General features: G+C 41.5%; 1 protein-coding gene across 1 annotated transcript; it reads right to left on the bottom strand.

The window, feature by feature from the left end:
- Window positions 1-2,041: 2,041 nt before the first annotated feature.
- LOC135054176 (uncharacterized) lies at window positions 2,042-4,399 on the bottom strand. The gene is made up of 4 exons (XM_063957737.1): window positions 4,322-4,399; window positions 3,684-3,743; window positions 3,396-3,608; window positions 2,042-2,776 (listed from the first exon to the last, which is right to left on the bottom strand). Exon 4 carries the CDS (start codon window positions 2,763-2,765, stop codon window positions 2,097-2,099), a length of 669 nt encoding a protein of 222 aa, XP_063813807.1. The 5' UTR covers window positions 2,766-2,776; window positions 3,396-3,608; window positions 3,684-3,743; window positions 4,322-4,399; the 3' UTR covers window positions 2,042-2,096.
- Between the last annotated feature and the right edge of the window lie 7,519 nt (window positions 4,400-11,918).

Raw genomic sequence — 11,918 nt, 5'->3', positions numbered from 1 at the left:
GCTTAGTAAATTACCGAGATGACACTTTGATGAAAAAACGGCATCTCGGTCAAAATTGGGAGCTTAGTAAATATACCCCTATGGGGTAAATTTACTAAGCTCCCGATTTTGACCGAGATGCCGTTTTTTCATCAAAGTGTCATCTCGATAATTTACTAAACTCAAATCACGGCAGTGATGTGGGCATTCGTAATATTTTGGAAGTTCAAGGTAAAAATCACGAATGAATACACCATCGGTCAAAATACGCCTGTTTAGATATGAATCTCGGTCATTTACTAACCATTCGTAATTGTAATATCTGCCGTGAAAATGCATTTGCGGCCGTGAAAAAATACAATTCGTAAAAAAGTCCTAAAAAAAAACGCGGCTGCTTTTGAAAAGCGTGTTTACATGTGTACTCAATTATCCATTACTCACACCTGAATGTTTGGCCCTATAAAAGTGTTCCAGGCACATTTTGAAATTCTCTCACTCTGAAATGGCGGCTGTGGTGTGTGCCAATGAATTTATGTTTGCTGTGGGATACCTTAGACTGCTCCATGAGGCTTCCAGAAATCAGGCCCAGGTAAGTGAACATGGTCAGCAGGTTGTCCAGGTGCCGCGGAGGCTGCGCCAGCCTCGTTTTTTTAGAGGTCGTTTAAACTTAAACGCATTGTCCGATGATAGGGTCATACAGATGTTCCGCCTAAATAGAACCAACATTTTCCGCCTGTATGACCTTGTCAAACTGGGCCTAGACCCTGAGACAGCACGCTCTCGCTCTGTCTCAGGCCTACACAAACTCCTGGCTGTGTTACACTTTATGGCTACTGGGAGCTTCCAGGCTGTGGCAGGCGACGTGATTGGTATCTCACAGCCCACCTTTTCAAGATATTTGAATCAGGTGAGTCAAAAAATACATAGCCGGTTATGTCTAAGTGTTGCTTCTGTAAGTACAAACAACACAGTATTGTATAGAATACCTAACATGACACTCACCTTAGCTTGTTTAATGTCCACTCAGGTTTTGGATGTCTTGGATCCACATATTAATGCCTCAATCTGCTTCCCTACCCAGGAGTCGGAGTGGCGTGCTGTCAGGGTAGCTTTCTATGAGCTTGCTGGCATGCCCAATGTGCTGGGGGCCATAGATTGCACACACGTTCAGCTGAGATCACCTAGGGGCCGCCAATACATATATACGAATAGACATCTGGCCCAATCAACTAATGTCCAGGTGGTCTGTGATGCAAACTTTAAAATTATGAGTGTTGTTGCAGGTTACCCTGGTGGCTGCCATGACTCCTTCATCCTCAGTCAGTCATCGCTCTTCGATAAATTTGAGGACGGACAAATGCCTGATGGCTGGCTGTTGGGTATGTTTAAAATGTTTTGTGTGTATGTCTTTTAACCACAAACTCGAGTTTTGACTAGGGGAATGAATAATCTAACACATGTACTAATGTTGACTATATCTGTTTTTCAGGTGATGGGGGTTACGGCTGCTACTCTTGGCTCCTTACTCCATTGTCCCAACCTGATTCTCCTGCTGAACACAGTTACAATCATGCACATAAGGCTACGCGGAATGTGATAGAAAGATGTTTTGGTGTGCTGAAGTCACGGTTTCGGTGTCTGGATAAATCTGCAGGCCTTTTGTTGTATAGTCCCTCAAAGGTGACTAGAATTGTGTTCTGCTGCTGTTTTCTCCATAATCTGTGTTTAAGTCAACATCTGGCACATGATGAGGGAGAAAGCAGTCAGCAAGCAGAGGAGTTAGAAACATCTGGTGACAGTGTGAGTACATATGTAGGGAGGCAGGTACGGCAAGAAGTGATCCAGCGGTATTTTTCTGGTAAGTTTTTGTAGGATGTAATTATCCTTGACTAAACACTTTGCAATACAATCAATTGTGTGTTTTGTTACTTACTGTTTGTTGTTTATAGTGGTGTGTACATTGTACTTAGTTTATGTTATCAATACATTTTCAGACATTACCCATGAAAAACATACATACATACATAGCAGCTTCTACAATGTTTGAGACGGACACAGGAAGTTGTGTGTTTGACAAAACTAAATTTTTATTGCGTTACTCAAATTTTTCAAAAGTCTTATTTTTTCCGCTTGTGTGTGCTGGGTGCTGTGCTTTGTGCTGGCTCACTGGCACGTGCTCGGGAGGAACGCCGAACAGGGGAGGTTACTGGCGTTTGGATAGGGGTCGTGGTTCCAGAGCTGGAGGTCACTTGTTGAGCTGCCATCAATGTTATGTTGTTGCTCAAATTATTTATGCTTGCATTCAGTTGTGTGTTGGTTGCAGTGTGGCTGGCTACAATCCGGGATAAAGACTCATTCACAACCTGGTTGTGCTGTATTAGTTGTACGAGTGTTTGTTGGTGGCGCTGTTGCTCATCAATGATGCGCGTTAACTGAGCCAGCATTTGGTTGTTGTCTGCCCGTATTTGCTCCATCGATGTTGCGATTCGGCCTACTTGGACAATCAGTCTGCCCGAGTTGCGACTAATGCGTGGTAGATGATGGGGCAGACTGGCAAGGTGTTGGGTATGTGCGGTCAGGCTGGCATTGCTTTGGGCCTGTTGGCTTGTCCAACTGGACCAAAAGTCATCTGGTATTTGTGGCTGGGGTGGAGCTTGTGCCAGTTGTGGACTCATGGAGGCTTGGGGGATATCCTGCAGCTGTATTGGCTGGCTCGGGTCAACAGGTGTTAGTTGCAGTGTGAAGGTTGCCTGTTGGTCTTGTCCCTGCTGGTCCACGTCGGCCATCAAGCTTGGCTCTGTATGGGGTGGCCAACATGCAATGTTTACTTTTCTAAAAATATATTTGCTAGTTCTAAACATTACTACATTCATAATACTCCATTTCTCAAGTTTTTAGAGTTGTTTTTCTTAACTTATAATTTGTTTGTTCTCAAAAAACATATATACCATCACAGGCGTGCACATAGACAGACTTGCGGAATCCTCACCTAACTACCTCCCCTCCACAGCATTACAGTGTTATGTCACCTCCCCTGTCCACGATATAGACTGCTTACCTGGATAGTCCAGAGGAGCGGAGCAAGTAAGCAGTCTACATACCGGACAGGGGAGGTGTGTGAACACTATAATGTTGTGGAGGGTGTTTTTGAAAAAAGTCATTTTTTTTTTTTTTTTTAATTTTTATGTGCACGTGTGTGGTCAAAATATTTACAAATGTATGTTCTTTTTTTAAAATGATGTTGGCGATATCAACCACTAAGACATTGAAAAATTAAGCATTTGCACCTTTAACAATTGAAGACGTAACATCACATTGCTTGTTATGGCAAACATGTAATCTCAACTCCAACTCACAACATAGTAACTGTACTGTGTAGATTATTTGCTATGTGTTTAGTTTCTGTTTTGACTCACCAGATAACTGAGGTGATCGGGGCTCATCACTCTGTGGACTCGCCAATAGTGCCAGTGGTGGCTGGGGTGACACTGCAGAAATGCGCCGCCTGGGTGGGGAAGATGGAGCCGCAGATTCCGTGCCAAGACGCCGTGTCTTACTTGGCCTCCTGGGTAAGTGCCCCGAGCCCTGTGATGGGCGCCTTAGAGGAGGTAGGCTTACAGAAGCAGAACCTATGAGAATATATAAACATTAATATTTTGTACTTCTATGTGTTTGCAGAATATGTGACTACAGTGAATGCTTACCTGCAATCCCAGCATCATCCTGAGTTGTCTGAGGCCTGTCTGGCCGGCTGGTCTGTCGGACTGTTGAAAAAGTGGCGAAAACATTATTACCATACTTTGTGTAAAAATTCTAACTGCAAAGCCTTAGTGTACTGTAACCATCTATTAGGTATTGTAAATTAAACTAATTTCTGCTTAAGATCTTCGTGCTTCCTTAATTTGTGGTGTATATCAAAATGTACATGGTGTTGCACCAAATAAATCTGTTACATTTGAGAATTATGTGTCAGATATTGCATAGATTGAATACTTGCAAATTGAACCAAAATGTTTATTTGAATTTGTAGAAACCTTTTTTTTTTTTTTTTTAAATAAAATAAAATAAATGCTATTAGATACAACACCGATGTCCAAGCAATATCTCATAATAATTATTGCAAATACACATACCAGCAGGCATTGCACCTGTTTTTGCCAATAAAAAATAAAAAGCTACAGCCAAGGCAAGATGGAAAATGCAGTTTCTAAACACAAACACACCTTAAGGGTGCATAGGCCTGCAATACATGACCAACAATTTTTGCATCCTTTAACCTTTAAAAAAAACAACATTATCATTTTGAGGACATTTTACAATATTTAACAAATATCCAACTCACCATCCTGCGTGGGTCGGTCCGAATCCCGGACATGAGTTGCAGACACCACTTCTGCAGGAATCAGTGCCCGCACAGGCTCCTCCCACTCCCGATAGGTTGCCCGGAAAGGGGGGCCACCTCCGGTTTTGCGGCCTGATTTTGCCTCTTTGGCCATCTTGGCCTTGACACGCTGCTTTATGTCATAGAACCTCTTGCGACACGTGTCCTCAGTCCGCCTCACCACATCCTCACTATTGACGGCAACTATTACTTGCCCCCACAGGACAGACTTCCTGCGGGAGGACACCTTGCCAGCATCCTGACCAAACAATTGGCGATGGTGCTTCATCAGCTCACGCACCAACGCCATGTTTTCAGCATAGCTGAACTTAATATTCCTGCCAGTCTTGGTAGTGGTGCGTGGCTGCGGAGCCACAACACCATCACTATCACTGGAGAATGCAGCAACAGGCACCCCCTCCTCCTCCTCCTCACTAACCTCCTCCCTCTCACTAACCCCCTCCACCTCACTAACAGCCTCCACCTCACTACCAGCCTCCACCTCACTACCAGCCTCCACCTCACTAACCTCCGCCACCACACTGACCTCTGAGTCTGACATGAGGACAAACGACACAAAACACAGAAAAATCAATACAAAAAACACACTCCTCCACTACTACTACTACTACACACCACACAGCCAACACACACGCTCACTCACTCACTCACAAACAATGACAAAAGACTATAAAAAAAAAACAAGGACAAAAAAGTTGACAAACTGTGAAAAAACAATACTACAAATATGACAAGACTACTTACACACACAGTACAGCACTCAACAATCACAAAACTCCTCTCCAAATCCACCAAAAACTCCACCAAACTCACCAACTCCAAATACACCTTCCTCTCTCCTCTCCACTAGCTAAACCCACGAGGTGCGGTGTGTTTGGGGCGGTTTTATAGTAATATGCACAGACACTCCTCCTTCACGAATACAACCAATCACGGACGCGTGACAAAAACGAAACTTAGGACTAAAAACGCGGCCGCAATATCAAAATCACTGCCGTAACAGACATGTGACGCAGTCGTAAAAAAACCCACAAACACGGCCGCAAAACAACAAAATCGGCCGCATTCTACAGCTGAAAACCACGAATGACATCGACATCGGAACAAAAGAAAAACCCGAATACGACAGCTTAGTAAATTAGTCGTAATAAATTCAAAAAGTTGCAGTTTTACACTTTCGATGTCATTCGTGATTGAACTTTGACCTGAAACGGGAAAATACGAATCTTAGTAAATTTACCCCTATGTCTTTTTTTTCCTGTTAAAGTCCAGTTTTTAAAACTGAACCCTAAACAGGTCAAAGGATCAGGTTGTAAAGCAAGACCAAACATGTTGTTAATAAAATTCAGTATCTTGCACCAAAATTTACGCAATTTAAAGCAGTCCCAGATACAGTGGTAAAAATCCGCAACTACAGTTCTGCATTTTATACAATGTCCCAGCTCATCCTTAATCATATATCTTCTTTGATATGGAGTTATATATGCTCTATGTAATGTTCGGATATGAACTTCTTGCAGATAAGCGGACTGTAACACCTTAAGTGAATAGGGATATAACTCAGTTAAATCATGTATATCAGCTAGTAATGGAATATCCTGAGTCCATTTCTTTAACAACACCTGCCATTGTACATGCTCCACAGAACTGATTATAACATTGTATAAATATTTCACTCTGTAGTTCTTCTCAAGAAGAAAACATAACATTGTATCAATAGATTTAATCTGAGCCACAGTAACCTTTCGAGTTCTAGCAAGGGGTTTAGGTGCATTAATAGAAAGTAAAAAATGCCGCATTTGAAAATACATAAACCTATGTGAACTTGGTAGAGAAAATTTAAGGCATAGCTTCTGAAAGGTATACGAAGAGCCACCTGGATCAAAAACCTTACACGATAAATCCAACCCTTTTGCTCTCCAAACATCAAACAATGAATTCAAAAGTGATGGAGGAAACGAAGGGTTTCCCCATAGGGGAATAAAAGGGGTAACATAAGGATCGGATTTACAGCGCTTATTCAACCCAAGCCAAGCTTTGTATGTATCTGCAAATAAAATATGATTCCGAATATTTAGTGGGATAGAAAGCCATTTAGTTTGTAAAAGTGCACTTGGGGAGTAAGGGGAGAAAACTGCTAAATCCAAAGACAGATCTATATATTGGTCTTTATTAAGTAACCAAGCACTTATATAACGGAAAAAAAACTGCTTGAGAATATGCTTCCAAATCAGGGTATCCCAATCCACCTTGACTTTTAGAGGTGATTAATTTAGCCCGTGATATTCTTGGACGCTTATTCTGCCAAATAAAATTAGAAAATAATGCATCCAATTTCTTAATATCCGATTTAAGTATCACAATCGGTAATTGTTGCATATAGTAAAATATTTTCGGAAAAATAATAGATCGAATTATAGCTAAGCGTCCCAATAGAGAGAGAGGTAGATCTCTCCATGACTCGAGTTTTGTGGCAATTTTGGTGATTGTAGTAGAAAAATTTGTCGAATACAATTGGGATAAATCCGAACATATATGAACCCCCAAATACTTAAACCTAGATGGGGCTATGGAGAACGGCATTTGTATAGATTTCAAGAAGTCCGGATTAGAATTTCCCAACAATAACACCTCTGACTTGGATCTATTAATTTTATATCCGGAAACCACCCCAAAAGAATCAAGTAAATATAACAGAGAAGGTAGAGAGTGTTTAGGTTCAGAGAGAAATAAAAGAGTATCATCAGCGAATAATCCAATCTTCAGCTCCTCCCCTCCAATTTTAATCCCATGAATCAAGGGAGAAGCATGTACAGCCACAGCAAGGGGCTCTATGGCAATGGCGAAAAGGAGAGGGGATAAGGGACACCCTTGACGAGTTCCCCTCTCTAACGTAAAAGCAGATGATAAAAGCCCATTACATGCTATTTGTGATTGTGGGGAAGAATATAAAGTGCGTAGAATATTAATAAAGTGGGTAGGAAAACCAAATTTCTCTAGAGTACGAAATAAATGGGGCCATAAAACTAAATCGAACGATTTTTCAGCGTTTAACGTCACTATCATATGAGGGGTTGACCGCAGAGCATGATTAGATGTTACATGAAATATAGCTGTGAGAACTCTCCGTACATTCACCACCGAGTGCCGTCCTGTTATAAAGCCGGTTTGATCTTTATGTATCAAAACCGGAAGAATAGGCTTCAATCTTTCCGCTAGAATTTTAGTAAAAATTTTATAATCAGTATTTAGGAGTGAAATTGGTCTATAAGACCCTGGAAGATTAAGATTACGTCCTTCTTTCGGCAAGACTTTAATAATGGCATCTGAGAAGTGAGCAGGGAGAGTCCCCGTATCCATAATTGAATTAAAACATGCGGCTAATGGATCAGCAATATGTGCAGCTAGAATATGAAAAAATTAATTAGAAAACCCATCAGGGCCCGGAGATTTAAACAATTTCAACCGTTTGATAACCCCTATCACCTCTAATGGGGTTACAGGAGCCATCAAAGCAGGAACAAAGGAGGCTGGGAGTTGAGGAAGTTGAAGTAGATCCCAGAAAGTAGAGGAAGGAGAGGAAGAAGAAGAGAGAGAGAGACAGGAGTAGAAGGGGTGGTTTCCGAAATATCCGAGACAGAGGAAGCATTTATAGGGTGTGTATGGACAGAATAAAGATCCTCATAAAATGACTTCATTACATCAATTATGTGAGAGTCAGAATCAGTAAAAGTACCGTCTGACTTCAATAAAGGCCTAATCACTGTTCGCTTCCTAGATCCATGAAATAAGTTAGTAAGAAGTCTACCATTCTTATTACCAAATTTATAATATTTGGAGTTTACATTAAAATAATATTTATCGCCACTTGTCTGTAAGAGCTCTGAAAAGTGGGTCTTAGCAGTATTATAACGAATTTTGTTCTCCAAGGAAGGGGCCTGTTTAAATAATTGAAAAGCGCTGGAAAGCTTACATTGTAGATCCAAGTAGGAAGCATTCCGCTGCCGGTTAATTCGGGAAGAATATTCTATCAATTCACCACGCAACACAGCTTTGGCCGCCATCCAAAAAGTAGAAGGATTAGATACAGCACAACTAAAATTATGCGATTGATATTTTTTCCACATATTTCCTAATAATATTTTAAAGCCTTTAGCTTTGGTAAGATGTAATGGGAATTTCCACAAAGGCTTATTGTCCACAGATTTCTTAAAATCTAAAGTAATCCATACCATGCCATGATCTGACAATATAGGAGGCTCAATAGATACAGAAGAAATTTTAGTGAATAAAGGTTCCGCAATTAAAACATAATCGATCCTAGAGCAGGTATTATGAGTCATGGAGATGCATGTAAACTCTCTCTCTACCGGGTAAACTGCTCGCCATGTATCCACTAGATTAAGCGTTTTACTAAAAAATGGGACCCCTATTTTCGGAAGGGTAATCGGAAACTTTGGAGCAGGGGAACGATCAAGAAAGGAGGATGAAATTAAGTTAAAATCGCCACAAACTATTAAAGAAGCAGGGTCATAGGTATGAAGTTTAGCTAATAATGAAGTAAAAAAAGATTTACTATATTGATTTGGGGCATAGACACTACATATAGAAAAAGTGATTCCCTGTATATCCACAGTGAGCACCACAAATCTGCCTTCCGGATCAGAGGAAACAGATAAAACTTGACTGTTCAACGATTTTTTCCCTAGAATAATTACACGTCGCGATTTAGTATTATAAGAGGCTGCAGCTAGTAAGTCCCAACCTAGCATTTTTAGTTTAGTCGCTTCCGGAGCTTTTAAATGGGTCTCCTGTAAACATATCAAATCTATAGATGACTTGTTGAGATACATAAGTAGTCTACGTCTTTCGCAGGTGTGTGAATACCCCTAATATTAAGTGATCCTATCCTGAGAGGCATTATCACCTACAGGTCTATAAATCATCTGATACTGTTCATATCTGTACAAAAAGGGTAAAGGGGGGAGGAAAACACATGAGGGAAAAATAAATATAAAATAGACAGACATATATAACCAAATACTATGAGCAGTACTAATTTTAACCAAACTGGACTTCCAGCAGTTGGCAGCCATCTGCAACACTAAGGTCACAAATAGCAGACCTAGTAACATGTTAAAGCAACGAAAAGATAAGAAACGGCTCAGCTCCGCTCCTTCGTCACACATTAAACCAATGGTAGTAATTACAGATAGACTACAAAATATATTCTAAAAAGGGATATCAAGAATACTATAGCCTAATAACCTCAAAAATGTCACATAAGTGCGATATGGAATATAGCACCCCCTGAGCAAGAAAGACACCTCGTATATACGTAAATTACATAAATAATCAAGGCAGTCCCATTCTCACTCATCTAGAACATCAGCAATATCACCGTCCTCCTTTGCAGAGGACTCTTCCTTAAGAAAAGCTGCCGCATCTTCCGGAGTTGTAAAATCAGAGTACGATGCGCCTGTAAATATGCGAAGACGCGCAGGGAAAAACATGATAAATTTCCTATTTGCTCGAACCAAGGTAGTGCAGACATCAGAGAAAGAACGTCGCAGTCTGGAAAGTTCAACCGAAAAGTCTTGATAAATATGAATGTTATGTCCTTCCCACTGAATAGGGTGAAGTGTACGCGATGCTTTCCAAATAACTTGTTTATGCAGGAAATTTAGGGTTTTAAAAACAACCACTCTTGGTTTTTGTGCAGTGGCTTTCGAGATATCTCCTACTCTGTGAACACGTTCTATAGAAATATCAGCACATGCTGCTTCCACATGCAACAACTGAGGAAGGGTAGTACGAACAAATTGTTCCAAAGGGATTCCTTTAAGTAATTCAGGGAGACCTGTAATTCTTCTGTTTTTCCGTCTGGCTCTGTTTTCAAAACTATCAAGCTTTTCTGCCAAGCGTTTGTTATCAATCTCCAGTGCCCGAACAGATTTTTGTAAAATAGTAACATCATCCATAGTATCACTTAAATGCCTTTCTGTGTCTGAGACACGGCTAGATAGAGTTTGCAATTGGGACGTGATATCAGATACTGCCTTTTGTAGCAAGGGCGCCATAGTGGACTGAATAGCAAGAACCATATCCTCATAAGAGGAAGAGAAAGTACCTGAAGTGCCTGGAACCGAAGAGGAGTCCAACACAGGTTCTGCTATAGGTTTCTTGTGCACTGGTGTCCCCGGCGCATTATCTCCGTCCGGCGCCATATTGTGGTCTCCCCGGCGCTTCTCTTGTCGCGGCGGCTGTGGCGACGGGAGCACCTTAGGAGGAGCGGATGTGCTCAGGAACTTGTCCATCGTCCCCTCTATCCTACGTGGGGATCGGGAGCGGTGTCTTCCTTTGGCAGACAGGGCTACGGCAGTTGCGGGTGAGTTGGGGAGCGGAGCTGTCGGGAGATGCTGCTCACTCTCCCATGCCGGAACCGGAAGTCCAGATGGATAGTATACTTAATGACGACACAGAGGTAGGTACAGCAGTGGCCTTCCGTACCGTACTGCTATATATAGTATACTGGTGGTCACTGTGTCAGCAAACTGCAAAACTAAAATGCACCACAGGTATAGAATGTACATGGATAGTATACTTAATGACGACACAGAGGTAGGTACAGCAGTGGCCTTCCGTACCGTACTGCTATATATAGTATACTGGTGGTCACTGTGTCAGCAAACTGCAAAACTAAAATGCACCACAGGTGTAGAATGTAGATGGATAGTATACTTAATGACGACACAGAGGTAGGTACAGCAGTGGCCTTCCGTACCGTACTGCTATATATAGTATACTGGTGGTCACTGTGTCAGCAAACTGCAAAACTAAAATGCACCACAGGTATAGAATGTAGATGGATAGTATACTTAATGACGACACAGAGGTAGGTACAGCAGTGGCCTTCCGTACCGTACTGCTATATATAGTATACTGGTGGTCACTGTGTCAGCAAACTGCAAAACTAAAATGCACCACAGGTATAGAATGTAGATGGATAGTATACTTAATGACGACACAGAGGTAGGTACAGCAGTGGCCTTCCGTACCGTACTGCTATATATAGTATACTGGTGGTCACTGTGTCAGCAAACTGCAAAACTAAAATGCACCACAGGTATAGAATGTAGATGGATAGTATACTTAATGACGACACAGAGGTAGGTACAGCAGTGGCCTTCCGTACCGTACTGCTATATATAGTATACTGGTGGTCACTGTGTCAGCAAACTGCAAAACTAAAATGCACCACAGGTATAGAATGTAGATGGATAGTATACTTAATGACGACACATAGGTAGGTACAGCAGTGTCCTTCCGTACCGTACTGCTATATATACTGGTGGTCACTGTGTCAGCAAACTGCACAACTGAAATGCACCACAGGTATAGAAAATCTAGATGGATAGTATACTTAATGACGACACAGAGGTGGATACAGCAGTGGCCTACTGTACCGTAATGCTATACTGTATATTATATACTGGTGGTCACTGGTCAGCAAAACTCTGCACTGTACTCCTCCTAT

The sequence above is a fragment of the Pseudophryne corroboree genome, chromosome 1 (assembly GCF_028390025.1).
Source record: "Pseudophryne corroboree isolate aPseCor3 chromosome 1, aPseCor3.hap2, whole genome shotgun sequence".
Classification (NCBI taxonomy): domain Eukaryota; kingdom Metazoa; phylum Chordata; class Amphibia; order Anura; family Myobatrachidae; genus Pseudophryne; species Pseudophryne corroboree.
This window is presented reverse-complemented; position numbering and strand designations above follow the sequence as displayed.

Bases quoted from the DNA above. Each gene is read 5' to 3' on its own strand.
- LOC135054176 (XM_063957737.1), bottom strand. From the start codon at position 2,765: ATGGCCGACGTGGACCAGCAGGGACAAGACCAACAGGCAACCTTCACA.